Source organism: Oncorhynchus gorbuscha, linkage group LG10 (assembly GCF_021184085.1).
Source record: "Oncorhynchus gorbuscha isolate QuinsamMale2020 ecotype Even-year linkage group LG10, OgorEven_v1.0, whole genome shotgun sequence".
Taxonomy (NCBI): domain Eukaryota; kingdom Metazoa; phylum Chordata; class Actinopteri; order Salmoniformes; family Salmonidae; genus Oncorhynchus; species Oncorhynchus gorbuscha.
In genome coordinates this window covers 72,117,630-72,136,037 of record NC_060182.1, presented here as the reverse complement: position 1 = coordinate 72,136,037, position 18,408 = coordinate 72,117,630, and the positions used below count along the sequence as shown (strand labels likewise).

Below are 18,408 nucleotides of genomic sequence, written 5' to 3'. Positions count from 1 at the left end.
GGGGAAGGGTACCAAAAAATGTCTGCAGCATTGAAAGTCCAAGAACACAGTGGCCTCCATCATTCTTAAATGGAAGACGTTTGGAACCACCAAGACTTCCTAGAGCTGGCCGCCCGGCCAAACTGAGCAATCGGGGGAAAAGGGTCTTGGTCAGGGAGGTGACCAGGAACCCGATGGTCACTTTGACAGAGCTCCAGAGTTCCTCTGTGGATGGAGAATGGGAGAACCTTCCAGAAGGACAACCATATCAAGCCTTTATGGTAGTGGCCAAACAGGTGCCACTGCTCAGTAAAAGGCACGACAGCCTGCTTGGAGTTTGCCGAAAGGCACCTAAAGGACTCTGACCATGAGAAACAAGATTCTCTGGTCTGATGAAACCAAGATTGAACTCTTTGGCCTGAAAGCCAACCATCACATCTGGAGGAAACCTGGCACCATCCCTACCGTGAAGCATGGTGGTGGCAACATCATGCTGTGGGGATGTTTTCAGCGGCAGGGACTGGGAGACCAGTCCAGACCAGTTGAGGGAAAGATTAACAGAGCAAAGTACAGAAATCTTTGATGAAAACCTGCTCCAGAGCGCTCAGGATCTGACCTGGGAGAAGGACAACTACCCTCAGCACACAGCCAAGACAATGCAGGAGTGGCTTCAGGACAAGTCTCTGAATGTCCTTGAGTGGCCTAGCCAAAGACCGGACTTGAACACCATCAAATATCTCTGGAGATCTGAAAATAGCTGTGCAGCAACGCTCCTTATCCAACCTGACAGAGCTTGAGGGGATCTACAGAGAAGAATGCAAGAAACTCCTCAAATACAGGTGTGCCAAGTTTGTAGCATCATACCCCAAAAGACTAGATTCTGTAATCGGTGACAAAGGTGCTTCAACAAAGTACAGGGTCTGAATACTAATGTTAACGGGATACGTTTTTTTAAATACATTTGCAAACAATTCTAAAAACCTGTTTCTGCTTTATCATTGAGGCATTGTCTGTAGATTGACGGGGAAAAAAACTATTTGATTAATTTTAGAATAAGGCTGTAAGGTAACAAAATGTGGAGAAAGTCAAGGGGTCTGAATACTTTGAACATACTGTACAGTAAACAAATGCGGTTAACTCCTCTCTGCTTTCTTGAATGTTGCAAAAAAATAAAAACAAGATATCTCTTAAAATCATTTTATGTGAAAATGTTACAATAATTGCACTGTATTTCCATTTATGAAAAGACATTCTAATTGAGACTACACATTAACACTACTGCTGCTTTTTCTTTTTTTTCGGTCTTTTCTTCTGATTGGAAACACTGGTCAAGGCCGTTTCCAAACCATGTAGGGGCATGTTGGGCAGGGAGAGCTTGCCCATCTGTGTGGGGTACTTGGTCTTCATCACATTCTTAAATACAGGCTGAGAAATCAGGTGTTTCAGGTGCTTCTTCATGCCCTTCACCATCTTCTGTTGCTGCCTGTCGTCCTCCTCGTCCTTCCTCCCCCCTGAAAAAATTAAATGTTACTTATCTATTGATGGAATGTCTGGATTTCTCATGAGCCAACCTCCCACTCCTAGATAATTAAATGAGTTATGTAGTCTTACCAAGCAGAACATCATCATCAAGATCCACCTCCAGAGCTTCTGCTGCTTGCTTAAACCAAGAGTTGTGCTGCTTCTCTCTGCTGTTGTGGAACTCAATCTTCTCTATCTTCCTGGCCATGTTGACTCGCTCCTGTCAAGGCAGACAAAACATTGTACCATATGTCATATTATGAAAGAGAAGTAAATATGTGCAGCTCCTAGCTCAGATTGATCATGTGATATATAGGTGCCTGGTTAGGTGTCTACCTTGATGGCAGCCATGCACTTGCTCTGTATGGGAAACATGGGAACCTCCTCATCCTTTCCCAGAGCTCTGTAAATCTTCTTGAAGTTCATCATGTCATCTGGCCCAACCAGGAGCAAACTGAGCCCCTCTTTGGTAGCTCGTGCTGTCCTACCACTGCGGTGGACATAAGTCTCTGATGTCCTTGGAACCTGAGGCACACACAATAATGTTCTTAATTTAAGGAATAACTGTCAGAGACAAAGCATGACAGGAAGCCACCAAAGGTGTCAAAATGCATACCTGGTAATGAATGACATGTTGAACATTTGGAATGTCCAGCCCTCTTGCAGCCACATCAGTTGTCAGGAGCACACAGCTGTAAACATCAATGTGTACTATAGTCAAAATAGTTTTTGGTAGAGACAAATTTGCTGACCCACTCAAGGCTAATCCAATCCATAACTAAACCGATATGGATAATAACTAGCCTGCAGCATATACATGTCATTTTTCTATGCCTTACCTCTCCCTCTCAGCGAACCTCTCAAGGTTCTTTAGGCGCTGCTTCTGGTGCATGTTGGCATGCAGTGGCAGTGGAGTACGGTCCAGGATGACCAGCAGAGAGTTAAGCCGCTTGATGCAGTCAATACTGTTGGCAAACACCATAGTCCGGCCTGGATACTGGAGCAGGAAGTAGTACAGGAAGAAATCCTTCTCTTCCTTTTCACAGTGTATCCGTGTCTCAGTCAGGGTCTCGACTGTAGCCTCCTTCCGGGTCAGATCAATGACTTTAGGCTTGGACCTGATCCCAACTTTCTCCATAAGGACCTCCAGCTTGCTTCGCTGGTCCACCTTCTTGCCCTTCTTCTGCAGGACACGGGTGGGCAAGCTGTGGGCCATGGTCAGGGTGGCGGAGAACACAAATGTCTGCCTCTTTGGGTTGAACTGGACAGTGTTCAGCATCTCCAGCAGACTTTCCAGCTCAGCAAAATGGCCTCTTTCCACCATGCGGTCTGCTTCGTCAATGACTAGACACCTATGAAAAAATAAATTAAAATCATGAGGAAAAAAATGTACTTTCCAGGCCAGATATGGACAAACATCTGCATTAAATATGCATTATACCAACTATTTAAACACACTGCCGATTACATTGACGCTACCAAAACAAACTGCTTCATCCTGACCTCTTACTGTTTACTTTTGTGTGCTGTGTAGGTAATTCACCTTTTAGTTGCCAAGTACAGACTACATGTAATGTCATAAAACTACACATTTTGTATTTTATATACCTTAGCTGCCTTAGGTTGACCAGATGTGGATGCCTCTCTTTGATCATCTCCCACAGGCGTCCTGGAGTAGCAATGATGATCTCAGGTCTCCGTTTCAACATCCTGACCTGTTTCTGCTGAGCCATTCCACCGACCACAATCGCTGTTTTTATACCTGCACACAGGAACACATCAGTTGAATCTATTAATTTAAATAGCTTTGTGATTCTTGAAAGCCCACACCTACTTCATGAATAGGGTTATCAGATTTTTTATGAATCAGTGGTTTCTCACTGCCTTTCGCACTCACCAGTAAACTTTGCCACAGCATCAATGTGATGTTTCACCTGTACAGCCAGCTCCCTGGTAGGGCACAGAACCAACCCTAACAATGGCTGTTTCTCACTGACTTTCAGAGTATCATCTTCTTCTGCTGTGTTGTCAAAGTCAAACTCCATATTCTCAATGACTTTGACGCACCCCATCTTTTCAGAGTCACTCTCATCCTCGTCCTCCTGATATATTTCTTCATCATCCTCCTCCTCAATGATTTCATTGTCATCAGCATCATTCTCTTCCTCTGCTACATCTTCACTCCCCTGCTCTGTGGTTTCCACAGTGCAGGCCTCTTTAGACTCAGCCCTGGTCTTTGGAGCTGGCTCAGTGACCTCGTTGCTGGTGTCCATGGAAATACTTGTCTCTCCAGATTCTTCCACAGTCGGCAGGTACAAGCTTTCCACCTGTGTTCCTGGCTCAGTCTGGCCATCCGTCACCCCCTCACTTTCATCTACTCCCTTCTTCCACTCCAGGATATGATGGATCATGGGGATGCCGAAAGACAGAGTCTTCCCACTACCCGTCTCGGCGGCCCCAACAATGTCCATATGGTCTCTGATAGCAGGTGGCAATGCCAGAGCTTGAATGGCCGTGGGTGATCCGAACCCGAGACTGCTCAGTGCCTTCAACACTTGGTCAGGGACAAACAGATCCTTCCACGCTGTCACATCTGAGTTTTGGTCAGAACCAGAGCGCGCCGCATTGGTCCAATTCTTTGATTTCTTTTTGGAGAGTTTAGACATTTTGCCTTGAGGGGGTAACTCTGTCTGTGACTCCTGCGCTAGCTGTGACTCTGGGACCGTCTGCTTTTCTAACTTTATTTTCTTTTTCCTCTTTTTGCCATCAGTCATTGTATTGTTTGATTGTGGCTGAGCATCCTCAGGACACGTAACAGCATCTTGCGAGACAGTTTCCTTTTCCTCCTTGACCACAACGTTCTCTGAACCATTTTCAAGGTTTTGGACTTCGTCCTTCACCTCCTCACTTTTCACTTTACTGTCCACAGAAACGTCATCCTGTGTGGTTGGATCATTTTGTTGGGCTGTTTTCTTTTTATTCTTCTTCCTAGCTGGTTTTTCAGACGTTTCATTTTTGTCACTACCTCCCTCACATACCTCCTGTTTCCCTCCATCCTTATCTCCCTCACTAGCCTTTCTTTTCTTAGCTTTTTTCTTTTCTTTTCTTTCTTCTCTCTTCTTTTTGTCTTTTTCTGCTTTAGCTTCTGCTTTAGCTTCTTCCTTGGCAGAGTCTATCAGGCGGTAGTCTGTCAGCTCCTCAAAACATACCAGTCCCCCCATGCCCTCTTCTGAGAAGAGACTGGGGTCCAGTTCTACTGCTTTCCAGCTGCCCTTCACTTGGATTCCCCGTTTGGCTGACTTCGGCCGAGAGAAAGGGCGCATATTTTTCATCTGGCTCCTGTTGGGCTTCATTTTCTATAAATAGATAAGTTAAAAAGTTAATGATTAAGATTACATTCATGATCAACAGTAAAATGAATAATTGTGTATTTCAATTTGATATTTTGATCTTAGTACAGTACAAAGTGCCGGCTAGATTGTTACAAAAAGTGTCCTTATACCAAAACGTGTAGTTGAAGTAGCTAGCCATTAGCAAACTAGCTAGCTATGATGACAACAAACGCATCAGTTGTAACTAGCAGCTACTGGTAGATAAAACCCCTTGAATTGCTGTATTCTAACTGGTACGTGCTATAGCTGGTGAACATAAATATAATAAAGGGAAGTATTCACTATAGAAGTAATTGAAAGCTAGCTAGCCAGTCTGACATATTAGATAGATCAGCATGGCAGCTAGCTATTTTATAGCTGTCCACATGAAACACTCTGCACCACAAATGAATTAATATTCAATACAGTTTCACGAAATATAGCTGCATAAACGGATTAAAAAAATAAATAAACAACCTTTGACTGTTCACAGGAATTTCCTCCGATAAGGATAAATCACACGACTTGATTGGACTCACATATGACACGAGGACGCAGCCATGGCATTTGTAATCACGTGGTTTGAAAAACTTTATTAGTAACCTTTCAGCTTGAGCAGAGAGCAGTGTTGCTGGAATGTGTGTCTGAAGTGATGGAGAAGACATCATTGACCATGCAGATCAGACATACTACCTATGAAAAGGTTTTCTATAATGTAACATTAATTGGACTCTTACGTTGGTCATATTTGCTTATTTTTTTAGATAATATGTGATACATGCCTTTAATTTAAGGACTCAGGCAGGGTTAAAATGTTCAGGTTACAGTCTTTATATTAGGAAGATCACCAAACCAGTTGAATATCTGTTCACCTTTTAATACATACAAACTGAACATATTACATGTACAACACCTCTCCAGACACCAAATACATAGTACTCTTTACAATCAGTTTTTGGTGGGGTCAATCACTCGGCCCATGAACAACAAGCTGTTAGTGGCCTCATGGTAAATAAAAAAGAAGAATGGTCGGTTGACGATGAAGGAAGAGGGTAAGGAATATCCAGTGATGGTGCCTTCTGTGGCAGCGGCTGCAGTGGTGCCTTTCTCATCCACCTCAATCACTGCCTTGTGCAACACCTGCAACCAAATTATCATTGCAATAATATGTTATTTGTTATTTATCCACAGTGTGTAATTTAATGATACATTTCTCAATTGATATAGATGGAAATTGGTTTAGGCCTGTTAATTCAACTGACCTCTGACACCTTCAGGCCTGGGTCTTTGCTCAACCTAGTGAGGTTAGCGGTGTCATGGAAGATACTGGATATGCCCAAATCTGGAAGGATGCTGTGCATAGCGTAAGATTGCTCCATCTTGAACTTGGGGAGTTGAACTTCCAGTTTCCTGTGAAATAACAGACAACTTTCATAAAACACAAAACACCGCTTACAAAACCAATGGAATTTTGCAATGTTTCATCACAAAATACACTTGACTTTTCTATTTACATTTTTTTCAGGTTTTTGATCCAACTGAGGAATCTCTTAGTTGTGATCTCGTCATCTATTGTGGTATAATCCAGGCCTTTGTTGGGTAGCAGAATAAGCATTGAAACGCCCTCCCGGTAAGGTAGCTTCAGCACCTTGGCTTTCAGGGGAATGTCATCCATTGTGTAGAACTTATCCTCCATTCTAAACATCATGGGCACCTGGACAATGTTGTAGTTGTCAATAAAGAAGCGTCCATTTTCTGTGTGATTAGGGTTGAAGGGCATTTGCCATTCACCTAAATTCCAAATATGACAAAGCATATTTATTGGGAAGAAAATGTGTTATTGTGGTATTTTAGGCAATGCAATTCAACTTTGAAAATGAAATGTATTAAAACATGGTTCTACCATAATTGTATCCCATCAGTATATCTTTAAATAAGATTTTATCAGTATATCTTCAAATAAGATATACTGATGGGATACAATTATGGTAGACCCATGTCTAAACTAAACATACTAACCAGTAAAATGTTATGTTTTTTAAATTATATGGTGGAACTGCTTAAATCAGAGAATGCATGACATAGCTGCTCACCCTGAAAGAAAATGGTGTTGATGAGCATGAGTTGGGTGAGTGGATCCAAGTTAGAGACCACCTCCTTGACTTTGTTACCAGTCTTTCTCGTTATGTAGTCATTGATCAGGGCAACGCTAGCTTTTCTATCTGCAAAGTCAACATTGTTGATGTCAGCGTTGAAGAATTTCTTGACCTGGTCACTGTAATCTCCCTCTACCTCAAAAGTTAGGCGGACAAAGAGGGCGGTGCTCTGGTCAAATTTCAAGGATCCATCTTGTGTGATGTTCCCTTGGAGGTGTTGGAAGAGTTCTGGAATTATGTCTGGCTGGTTCTCCCGATCTAGGTGGGCCAGGTTGAGCCCCTTCACTATCTGGTCTCGTGTGGGTCCCTGCGCTGCCATGGAGAGGGTGGCAAAAGCTGTGGATATGCTCAGGGGTGAGAAAAATATGTTTTTATCATGGTAACCTGCAATCTTTCTGTAGAGATTCATGGCAAAGTCCATGTTCTTGTAGGTCAGGTCTGTAATGTTGGGGCTCCGCTCTTGAGTTTGGTAGACAGGGGTGAAGGTGCAGACATAAGTCAGGAGGAAAAGGAGTCCCACCTTCATCATCATAGTTCTTTGGACTTATTTGATCCAACCTGCAATAGTACTATGGGCAAATTGCAAGAGATAGGTTTGGAGTCAATAACTAATGCATTGTATCAGGACTCATACACAAAGAAAACTGAGGCAGAAAAAAGTTCAATGGAGTCATTTCAAAATAAATTTGTTTGCTAATTAGGGGTTTCAAAAGCACAACTCCCAAATAAGAGTATCATTTCAACAATTAAAGCAACAATGTATATCTTATCTAATATACCTACATATACTATTACAAATAGTTATATACTGCTCAATAACAGACCTACCTTTCAGCTTGGGCATCAGCAAGATATGTCAAAACCCTCCATTTACTATTTGGGGAGACAAAGTGCAAGTGTGCCTTTAGGGTTATCTATTAACTATGGGCTAGGGTTACTCAAACTGGTCAAGTCTGTTATTTTGGCTTATTTAACAACTAAAGTATCCACTTTCAAAAGTGGAAATGATTAAACAATTCGCCATGGTTATAGATCAATGAAGCAAGATTCCATAGACTTCAGTAGGAGCAAATATAATTTTATTCCTGGAAAGAAAAGTTTTAGATAGAGCAAAGGAATGAGCATGATGTAATAACATGGTGTTGTGGAGTATACAATTCCATGTAAGCACCATAATTGTTAGCGACATTGATCATTTTACTAAAAGTGTTTATCTACACTACTTCAAAAACACAAATCAGTTTGTGAACCATGGTGGTGGCCTGGGTGCTTAATAAAATAGCTGTGGCAAATCAGGTCAGCCCTTTAAAATAACCCACACTACATAATGCTGTTTATATAACATGTTTCTTTTCATGATGCACTAATACAGCTAATAATGAATTCACCTCACTACGGGGTACCAATCATTTATTTGTTTTTTTGTTAGGGAAATGGTGACCTCTTACAAGACCCAAGTGAAAGAAGACAGGAGACTCTGATGGTCTTTATCAAACCAGTGGTCCCATGTTGCACTCCCATACTGAAGGCTGGAGGATTATCTTAGGTAATTCCTGGTTTCCTGGTTCCCCCCCCCCCCCCCCCCACAAATTAGACAAAGAAGGCGCTAAAGTAGAAAGGCCATCACTGGCTTCAAATAACGTTTTTAAATTGTTGTTATTTTCTTCTCTACAACCTGTCAGCAAACTAGCCTTCTTCCTTGCTCGTTTTACTGTGGATATAGATACTTTTGTACCTGTTTCCTCCTGCATCTTCACAAGGTCCTTTGCTGTTGTTCTGGGATTGATTTGCACTTTTTGCACCAAAGTAGGTTAATCTCCAGGAGACAGAACACGTCTCCTTCCTGAGCGGTATGATGGCTGCATGGTCCCATGGTGTTTATACTGGCATACTATTGTTTGTACTGATGAATGTGGTACCTTCAGGCGTTTGGAAATTGCTCCCAAGGATGAACCAGATTTGCGGAGGTCTAAAATGTATTTTTTCTGAGGTCTTGGCTGATTTCTTTTGATTTTACCCTGATGTCAAGCAAAGAGGCACTGAGTTTGAAGGTAGGCCTTGAAATACATCCACAGGTACACCCCCAATTGACTCAAATTATGTCAATTAGCCTATCAGACTACTGACCATCCGGCGGTGTCATTTACAAAATAGCCTTTTTGTTTATATATATATATGCCATTTAGCAGACGCTTTTATCCAAAGCGACTTACAGTCATGTGTGCATACATTCTACGTATGGGTGGTCCCGGGGATCGAACCCACTACCCTGGCGTTACAAGCGCCATGCTCTACCAACTGAGCTATTGTTGATACCCATCAGAAAGCTGCCATCTATGAGTCCGATGAGAGAGCTGGACAGGTCAAAGTGTCTCTCTGAGTGATGGCCCTCTTCATGTAGGTCCTTGACAGAGCTTTGGTGAAGGAGGAGAACGACAGGGCCACGATGAACTGCTCTGTAAAGTTCTGTTTGCGATCACAGTGCCATCCGCTTTGTCACCAAAACCCCATATATTACCCACCGCTGCGACCTGTATGCTCTCGTCGGTTGGCCCACGCTACATATTCGTCGCCAGACCCACTGGCTCCAGGTCATCTATAAGTCTTTGCTAGGTAATGCTCAACCTTATCTCAGCTCACTGGTCACCCTAACACCCACCCGTAGCACGCGCTCCAGCAAATATATCTCTCTGGTCATCCCCAAAGCGAACACCTCCTTTGGCCGCCTTTCCTTCCAGTTCTCTGCTGCCAATGACTGGAACGAATTGCAAAAATTGCTGAAGTTGGAGACCTATATCTCCCTCACTAACTTTAAGCATCAGCTGTCTGAGCAGCATACTGATCGCTGCAGCTGTACACAGCCCATCTGTATATAGCCCTTCCAACTACCTGCCTCATCCCCATATTGTTTTTAATTACTTTTTTTGCTCTTTTGCACACCAGTATTTCTACTTGCACATCATCCCCTTCACATCTATTACTCTAGTGTTAATTTGCTAAATTGTAATTACTTTGCTACTATGGCCTATTTATTGCCTTACCTCCTTACTCCATTTGTACAAACTCTAGATTAGAGTAGATTTTTCTATTGTTATTGACTGTACTTTTGTTTATTCCATGTGTAACACTGTTGTTGTTTTTGTCGCATTGCTTTGCTTTATCTTGGCCAGGTCGCAGTTGTAAATGAGAACTTGTTCTCAACTGGCCTACCTGATTAAATATAGGTGAAATTAAAAATAAATCATCGAACCCACAAATGCTGATGCTCCAGATACTAAACTTGTATCTGGAAGGCCAGATGTATTGCTTCTTTAATCAGAAAAACAGTTTTCAGCTGTGCTAACATAATTGCAAAAGGGTTTTCTAAGGATCAATTTGCCTTTTAAAATCATGAACTTTGGATTAGCTAACACAACGTGCCATTGGAACACAGGAGTGATGGTTGCTGATAATGGGCCTCTGTAAACCTATGTAGATATTCCATTTAAAGAAATCAGCCGTTTCCAGCTACAATTGTTAATGTTGTAAATGACTATGTCTACACTGTATTTTTGATCAATTTGATGTTCTTTTAATGGACAAAAAATGTGCTTTCTTTCAAAAACAAGGACATTTCTAAGTGACCACAAACTTTTGAACAGAGTGTATGTATTAGCTGGTTGGTTTAAAGTGAATAAGTGTGTTGTCATGTTTCTCCCCCCTGTCCTGTAGCTGTGCCATGGAGCTAGGAGAGTTGTGTGTGGTAGTGGGGCCTCCAACGGGGCTCCACCCCGGCTGAGAGGGAGGTGCTGTCCTCCATCCTATGTCAGGAGGAGCAGGAGGTCCAGACCTGCTCCCCAGCCATGGTGCAGACTGCCTGTGTTCAGAGATCCACTGTGCTCACACATTCCCGGAGGAAGACTGGCCAACAAGGGTCAGTGTTCCTTTTCAGTCTCCTCTATTTGAGTGACACACAGTACTCTCTGACAACACTACTATCATCTCTGTTTTCATTACTGTTGAAAATAACACCCATAGTAACATTGCAATATTATTTAAAGGCCCAGGGGCAGTCAAAAAATAGATTTTCCTTTGTTTCTATGCATTTTCACTAAGGTTGGAATAAAACTGTGAAGTTGTAAGAATGCTAATGCCCTTTTAATATAAGAGTTGTTTGAAAATGCAGCTGGAGATTTCAGCCTGTTTTGGTGGGATAGAGTTGTGGCCTGCCTGGTGACATCAACAGGTGGTATATTAGCTCATAGACCAATAAGAAAGAGAGTTCCAAAACACTGCCAATAACAGCTAGTTTTCAGTATTCCTCTCCCCACAGACTAATCCCAGACAGTCCTAATACAATTCTTCCTTGAGAAACTGCTCTTTGCAAAGAAGCTATTTTTGTTTCTTTTTGACCATTTCAATTGGAAACAATCACAGAAAGGTACTTCAGTGTTACACAAAATGATTCTATAATGAGATAACGTCTGCATTGGACCTTGATAGGACCTGAGGTGTTAAAGGATGTCCAGTTCGTATTCTTGTGTGTGACAGAGACCTCATACTCCCTCTTCATGTTAGTCACCATCATCCTGGTTCAATTATATGAAAATATAATGTATGTATAGATATACAAGAAATGTCTGTACTGGTCAAATGCAAAAGTACATCATGAGAAATTTCACTTTTTTACTGTGGTGCTTGTAATCTGAGTACTTTTGAACATTTGCCCTCGGTGTGCATAATACTTTTATTTTGGCTGAAATTCCCTATTTTGCCAACCTGATACAGTCATTAGATGCTTTCTGTACACATAACTAATCTAACAAGTAAATAAGAGGACATCACTACTACTACATTAGTGTGTTTAAGACAAGGATGTACATTTTATGGGAGGGTACATGAAAAACTCTCATCGCTATAATAATACAGTTGATATTTGTACATCAAACTTTTCAGGAAAATGACATTTTGTGCATATATTGTATGGTTTTATTTTTCCTAATTTGCGTTGCTTGACATTGTATGATAACAAGGCTGTCTGAATAAAGACGCTATTGTCTAGATGATGAGTTATTGTGCCCTCTGTGTCTGACTGGGAATAAGACCAGAAATGCTGTGATTGTTCATCAGTTTATGCTTACTCTTCAGTGTCTGAAAGGAGAGTCGATCACTAAAAAAATATATAACTTGAAAGTAATTATATCTTATCAACACCATCACGTCGTATGTCAGGTCATTGACTTGCACAATGACATCAACTCCCATTTTCCTATTATGCAGTGCCCTTAACTCATGTTTCCTGCAAGAATTACCTACATGTATAATACCCACTTTACTACTAAGCTCTAATAACTACTCTTCCTGGCAGCACTTGACTGTTGTAAGTATTTATGCAGCAGCTATAATACTGTTTGTTGATTGTTGCTCAGCACCTGTGCTGTCTAATAAATCAGACTTGCTAATATGACTTTCCTTTCACTCTTTCATTCCACAGTGAGGGACCAGGCACAGAACCTATATAGTTCTGCTTAAAGACTGAAATAAGGTAGCCTCTTTCATACCTCATCCAAGATCACATATTGTGTTGATTGGTAGTGTCGTATCTGTCGTGCTCAGTAGTTGAAACTGAGCCTTAAGTAGTCTGGTGTGGCTCTGGCTCTGTGCCCGTAATAGACTGTGTGTGTCCGCTGATTAATTGGAGGTGAGAGGTAAATGTGAAATCCCATTCAGACACAGATTAGGGGTAATCAGAGGCAGTGGGGGTCCTTAGCTCAATTCTGCTATTGCTTAGAAATCTCAATCTTGGTTGTGCATACAGACTTGCTGCACAGGTTCATCACATGTCATGGAAAGAAAATAAAGACATGGTTTTTTATTTTTTGATTAGAGTAGGAAAATGGCACCAGTGATATTTATTTTAAGTGCCAACACTTGTGTGCTTGGTCTTCACATTTCTCCTACAGAATGTGTCTTACCAGTCATTGTTTATCTTGTACTGAACAAAACCAACTAGCAACTATCAACAAAATCTTGGTAACTGAATATGTTCCGAAATGATTTTGTATTTGTAAGCTTATTTACTCTTTCCCTTTTAGGATTTCCATCTGTAGGCAATGTCTATCCCACAAACCCCTCTAACTCACATGGATCCTTCCCCTGTTGACATATTTGTAACATTTCTTGAAGGCTTGGTTATAATGAGTAAGACATGCTGAGTTGCATTGGTCTATAGCTGTAGAAAACTAGAGTGAATATTTGTAAAAGCCTAAGTGGGTATTTTATCAAGACTCGGCACACATTTAATTGCCATGTTTTTCTACAAGCTTGTCCCAATACAGTGGGAAATGGCCTGCATATTTTCATTTCGACCAATGTCCTTATCATTACATTCAGGCTGAGGCACATTTAAATGTAGTTAGGAACTTGAAGTGACTGACTGTTTGTTTTGTTTTATTTTATGTCTGTGCTATTTCAGTTAACACGTCTCTGGCTCTCTTGAAATAATGAAATGTTTGACCTAAAGGTATTTCTGTAGGCGATTGTCAATGAAGGGTTCACAAGTTGAAGGCGGAATAACACAGTTTGGCTTTCACTCCTTTTTAAATGAATTTGACTATGGGTATATGAAAAGGTAACAAGGTGATGATGGCATAGAATCGAAGACGCATTGATTCTGTTTCATATGCTCTCGCTAAACAATCTCTGCTATCCATTTCCATGTTATCTATTATAATCGTGTTCTGTACCAATCTGCTATGGGTTGTCTCAATTTTGCAAAAACATTTGCATACTGTCATATCACCTCACCCAATCCCCCTGTAATGGCAGTCCTCCCTTTTACAACCATTGCTCGGTTTGCCACATTGTCCTATTCTGCCTCAATTCCATGTTTCTTTCAGGCAAGCTTTTATTGCCCGAGGCAGTTCCTGTTCTTTAGACAAACCTTTGATGTGTATTGCCTGGTCCCTCACCTTTTGAGGGCTCTGTGGAGTGGGCTATATAAGGTGTCTGAGCAGGTGTCAACTGGCCACAGGAATCTGTTTTGGGGGCAGGTTGTCTGGTCCATAGTAGGCTGTGGAGGGTACATCGATGTTGGGGTCGCCGTTGTTGGCTGTGTCAATCTGGTTGCACTTCCCCAAGCTCTTTATGATATTGAAGTTGGATCTGGCTGTCTCCACAAAGCTGTTCTCCAGGAGCCAGCCGTCGGACTCTGAGTCTGGGTCCCCCTGTCTCAGCACGTTTTCCAGGGATGTCTGGAGGTAACGCACCCCCGTCAGCACCGACAGCTACAACAACACACAAACATTACTGAGGGAATCCCTAGACCATGTAATATACTGATGACTGTAACTTTTGTTTATCATTTATAGTGGACCAGAGTAAAATATGTGGGTCCCAGAAGTAGCTGTAGGTTTGGGATGTGTATTTTGGGACAGCTCCATGTGACCCAGTAGAGGACAAAGGGTGAGTCCACACACAAAGCTGAGCATGGATAACCCGGAGCCAATGTCACAAAAGAGATTTGGTGTGGGATTAGGGAGCATGCAAAGTGAATGAACAATTATATGTATCACTCTAAGGGAGGATAACGTGCATGGGAGGTGGACCAGAAGCCCTGAAATGCAAGGACAAGGTGTCAGACAGAATACTGCAATGTAGATTGAGTTCTTTCTAATGAGTGGTTTGCTGAGTTTAAATAATGGGCTTGGTGTATGTCAGGTAAGTCTCAGGCACCATGTTTTACTTATATTCAAACCACATCAGTCTGTTTGTAAGAACACACCTATGCCTACCTCAAACAGCCAGATGATGAGGACGGTGAGGCCAATGGACTGCATGATGTGTGTGTAGTACTCCAGCAGGGCCTGGCGGCAGCCCTTCTTCCACAGGTTGAGCTCCTCTGTCTGGTATTCATAGTTGAAGTGGGCTGAGCTGTTGGTGATCTGGTGCTGGATGCAGGGCCGTGGTGAGTTAATGTTACAGCAGCTGAAGGGAACCCCGTCCATCAGGTATTTCCCTTCCACGTTACTCCTCAGCCGGCTAGAGACGGGGAGAGGGGAAAAGGGAGAGACCGAGACAGACGGCATCACTAGAGCCTCAAATTCAAGAACCTTAAGGTCATAGTATACATGGGCACGGAGCTGAGCTCTGTCTGATCTGGCAGGTAGGGTATCACTATTCTAGTCTGTACTTACGCCACAACCTCCCTGCAGGACATGTCCAGGTAGCGGTTGCTGATCCACTGGATCTGGAACCAGTCTCTGAAGCCGAAGTTGCCGCAGCACTGGAACTGAATCTGCAGCAGGTCCACAGTGCGCTTCAGGAAGCAGCGGCCTGGTGTGTCCGTGTCCTTATAATAGCGCATGGCGTCCCGCAGACCCAGGTCCAGTGCCTCCTCTAGCTCCCCGCGCATGCCGTAGCACATGAGTGCCCCCACCAGGATGCAGAAGGTGAAGAAGAAGGTGCAGATGACGTAGGGCAGCATCAGCAGCTTCCAGCGCAGGAACTTAGTGGTGTCCGCACAGTCGTAGCAGATCTTCCCGCCCAGGAAATTTATGCCACAGGCGATGAGGCCTGTGGCAATGAGCATGTTGGGGACGTAGTGGAGGTCCCTTTCTGCCATAAGCTCCCAGCGCTTGTTGATCTCCACCTTTAGGAAGAGCCCCAGGCTAAACAGAATCAACCCCGTCACCACGGAAACCCAGTTGAGGATCCACAGCACCTGGGCAAGCTTGTCCCTGTTGGTCTTGGTGAATTTCACTTTCAGCACGGCCATCTTAAATATGTTTGTTTAGTTTTATCCAATGTCCTGGTAGGATGCTGGATGGGGGAGAGGATAGGGGAAGGTGTAAGAGGCACAATGGGCTGTGGATGGATAAAGGGAGGGGCCAGGGTTGTAGATGGAAGGTTTCTGCACACCCTCACATAAGCAGCTTAGCTCAGTGATTTATATTACATTTCTTGACTAGGGGTCTCCTGTTTATAAGTGTTGGCAGCCCTGCACCACACAGTATGATCAAACATAGTCATGAATATCTGAATCACTGCAGGAACATTTTCTCATACAGTAGCTAATACAAATATTAAAAATGACCAAATTGGATAATGCACATCTCTGGACTGTCACCTCTGCTGAACCCACTGTTAACACAATACTTCATTAATCTGAAGAAATAGAATGGAATAAACTAGAAATAGAATCGACTATAAAATTTAACAAAAAATGATTAAACAGCAGCATTCAGTGGGACCTACCTTATCTCAGCAGAATTCACAGTGTCCGTCTGATCTGGCTCCCATCTCTGTTTAAGGGTTTGTTTTGTTCTTCACTGACAGGCATCCTAAGACTTGGCCTGGAGAGAGGCGAGCCGTAGTGGCACAGAAGGAGTAGACAGACACCCGCCCGCAGCAGCATCAGAGTGAGTCCGCTGGCCAAGCCCCCTGACCCTCCTAATAATCCCCTCTAATCAGGCCTGTAGGATTTGGATGTACCTTCTGCCACCTGCACAAATCTGACTGCAGCACCACAAAGAGTTATTGGCCAAGGGTCGTGTGTGTGTGTGTGTGTGTGTGTGTGTGTGTGTGTGTGTGTGTGTGTGTGTGTGTGTGTGTGTGTGTGTGTGTGTGTGTGTGTGTGTGTGTGTGTGTGTGTGTGTGTGTGTGTGTGTGTGTGTGTGTGTGTGTGTGTGTGTGTGTGTGTGTGTGTGCGCATGCGTTTGACAGAGGGGCTGATATTGAATGAATAGACAAATACATTTCTTTTCTCAAAGACTAAATTACTAAAGTATGAATAGCCTATTCCATTTACACTAAACTGTGCTATGCTATTCTTTCTTTGAAATGGAAGCTTCACTGAAGCAAAGGAAACAAGGTCACTTGTAAACTCATATAGTGACAGAGATGAAACAAAGGTAAGAAAAGTAGGGGTTTACAGGGGTGTGTATGTCTGTATGTATGTGTGTGCTTCTAGTATTGTGTCCAGTGAGCCCTCTCCTGGGTCTTTGAGTCTCCATCCCTGAAACAGGTTGAGGCCAAGTACGGCAACACATAAGTTTGTGATGACAAGTGTTATTCCCACAATATCAAAGAGGACAATATTAATCTCATAAGCAAACACTGAAAATGTGTCAGGTTGTTTGATAATATGCCTTAATGTGATCAGGTAACAACATTTCTGCTACCCACTAGTCAGCGCTTTGGTGACACTATGTATGCTTCAGAGGGGAAAGGAAATGGGCCAAGAATCGCTTAACACTGACAATCAAAAGCTCCAAATACCTTAATACAATCTCCTTTATCCTCATGGTGTAATTGCATTTGCAACAAAGCATTTTCACCTACTCCTCCCCTCACACACACGCTCTCCTATTCCTGTCACTCTCTCTGTCTCTCACGCACACGTCCATACACATCCACGCAGCCAATCAGCCAATGCGATCTCGAGTGAGATTGAGATTACTTGATTATCATGGCCCAAAGGAGCTTGTGTAAGAGGAGAGTTCTACTGTGGACACACATTAGTCAAGTCAGCACATCCACAGGGAGAGGGATGGTCTGATCCCTGAGTGGAAGGGGAGCACGGATACTGTGGGAGGTAAGAGCTAGAGACTACAGCTTCTGATCACATATTAGTTATGTGGTAAAATGGGCTATTACTTCGCTGTGTCTGCTGTACTTAGATCTGATGGTGGATATCATAGGCATGAATAGTAGCCCTCTCGGCTTTACGGCACTGCAAGTTAACTACGTTCTTAAAGCCATATCCATAACGTTGGTTCTGTAAAGTGATGTATAAATGTACAGTACCAGTCCAAAGTTTGGACACACCTACTCATTCAAGAGTTTTTCTTTATTTTGACTATTTTCTACATTGTAGAATAATAGTGAAGCCATCAAAACTATGAAATAACACACATGGAATCATGTAGTAACCAAAAAAGTGTGAAACAAATCAAAATATATTTTATATTGGAGATTCTTCAAAGTAGCTACCCTTTGCCTTGATGACAGCTTTGCAGACGGGTGTAACAATATGGGGACACCACAAAGAGAGCTGTTTTCTGATTAATTGGTGGCTGTCTCTCCTGCGTGTGTGTGTAGGTTTGGTGATCCCATGTGTGGTCTGCAGGGTCGACTGTGGCTCCTCAGCAGTGAGGCAGGACTGATGGAATCGGGAACGCAGAGCTCTGAAGCAACACATCTGTCTCTGTCGGTCGGTACAGTGGTGGGACACCTGCCCAAGTACCCTGGTAAGGATGCATACACTAATCTTACATTTACATTACATTTACATTTAAGTCATTTAGCAGACGCTCTTATCCAGAGCGACTTACAAATTGGTGCGTTCACCTTATGACATCCAGTGGAGCAGCCATTTTACAATAGTGCATCTAAATCTTTTA

General features: G+C 42.7%; 3 protein-coding genes and 1 long non-coding RNA gene across 4 annotated transcripts; 1 reads left to right on the top strand and 3 right to left on the bottom strand.

Annotated features, from left to right (window-relative positions):
- Nucleotides 1–1,160: 1,160 nt before the first annotated feature.
- On the bottom strand, nt 1,161–5,600 carry ddx24 (DEAD (Asp-Glu-Ala-Asp) box helicase 24). The gene is made up of 8 exons (XM_046366915.1): nt 5,349–5,600; nt 3,398–4,856; nt 3,109–3,262; nt 2,340–2,852; nt 2,117–2,192; nt 1,837–2,025; nt 1,591–1,720; nt 1,161–1,490 (listed from the first exon to the last, which is right to left on the bottom strand). Exons 2-8 carry the CDS (start codon nt 4,851–4,853, stop codon nt 1,255–1,257), a joined length of 2,754 nt encoding a protein of 917 aa, XP_046222871.1. The 5' UTR covers nt 4,854–4,856; nt 5,349–5,600; the 3' UTR covers nt 1,161–1,254.
- A 132-nt stretch (nt 5,601–5,732) lies between these two features.
- serpina10b (serpin peptidase inhibitor, clade A (alpha-1 antiproteinase, antitrypsin), member 10b) lies at nt 5,733–7,936 on the bottom strand. Its single transcript, XM_046366916.1, has 5 exons — nt 7,856–7,936; nt 6,965–7,596; nt 6,386–6,662; nt 6,134–6,281; nt 5,733–6,011 (listed from the first exon to the last, which is right to left on the bottom strand). The coding sequence occupies exons 2-5, from the start codon at nt 7,557–7,559 to the stop codon at nt 5,820–5,822; spliced, it is 1,212 nt and encodes a 403-aa protein (XP_046222872.1). The 5' UTR covers nt 7,560–7,596; nt 7,856–7,936; the 3' UTR covers nt 5,733–5,819.
- A 190-nt stretch (nt 7,937–8,126) lies between these two features.
- LOC124046494 lies at nt 8,127–12,067 on the top strand. The gene is made up of 2 exons (XR_006841022.1): nt 8,127–8,573; nt 10,739–12,067. It is a non-coding gene; the product is annotated as an uncharacterized LOC124046494 (long non-coding RNA).
- Nucleotides 10,616–16,407, bottom strand: LOC124046493 (photoreceptor outer segment membrane glycoprotein 2-like). The gene is made up of 4 exons (XM_046366917.1): nt 16,262–16,407; nt 15,202–15,826; nt 14,800–15,046; nt 10,616–14,292 (listed from the first exon to the last, which is right to left on the bottom strand). The coding sequence occupies exons 2-4, from the start codon at nt 15,780–15,782 to the stop codon at nt 14,026–14,028; spliced, it is 1,095 nt and encodes a 364-aa protein (XP_046222873.1). The 5' UTR covers nt 15,783–15,826; nt 16,262–16,407; the 3' UTR covers nt 10,616–14,025.
- Nucleotides 16,408–18,408: the final 2,001 nt, after the last annotated feature.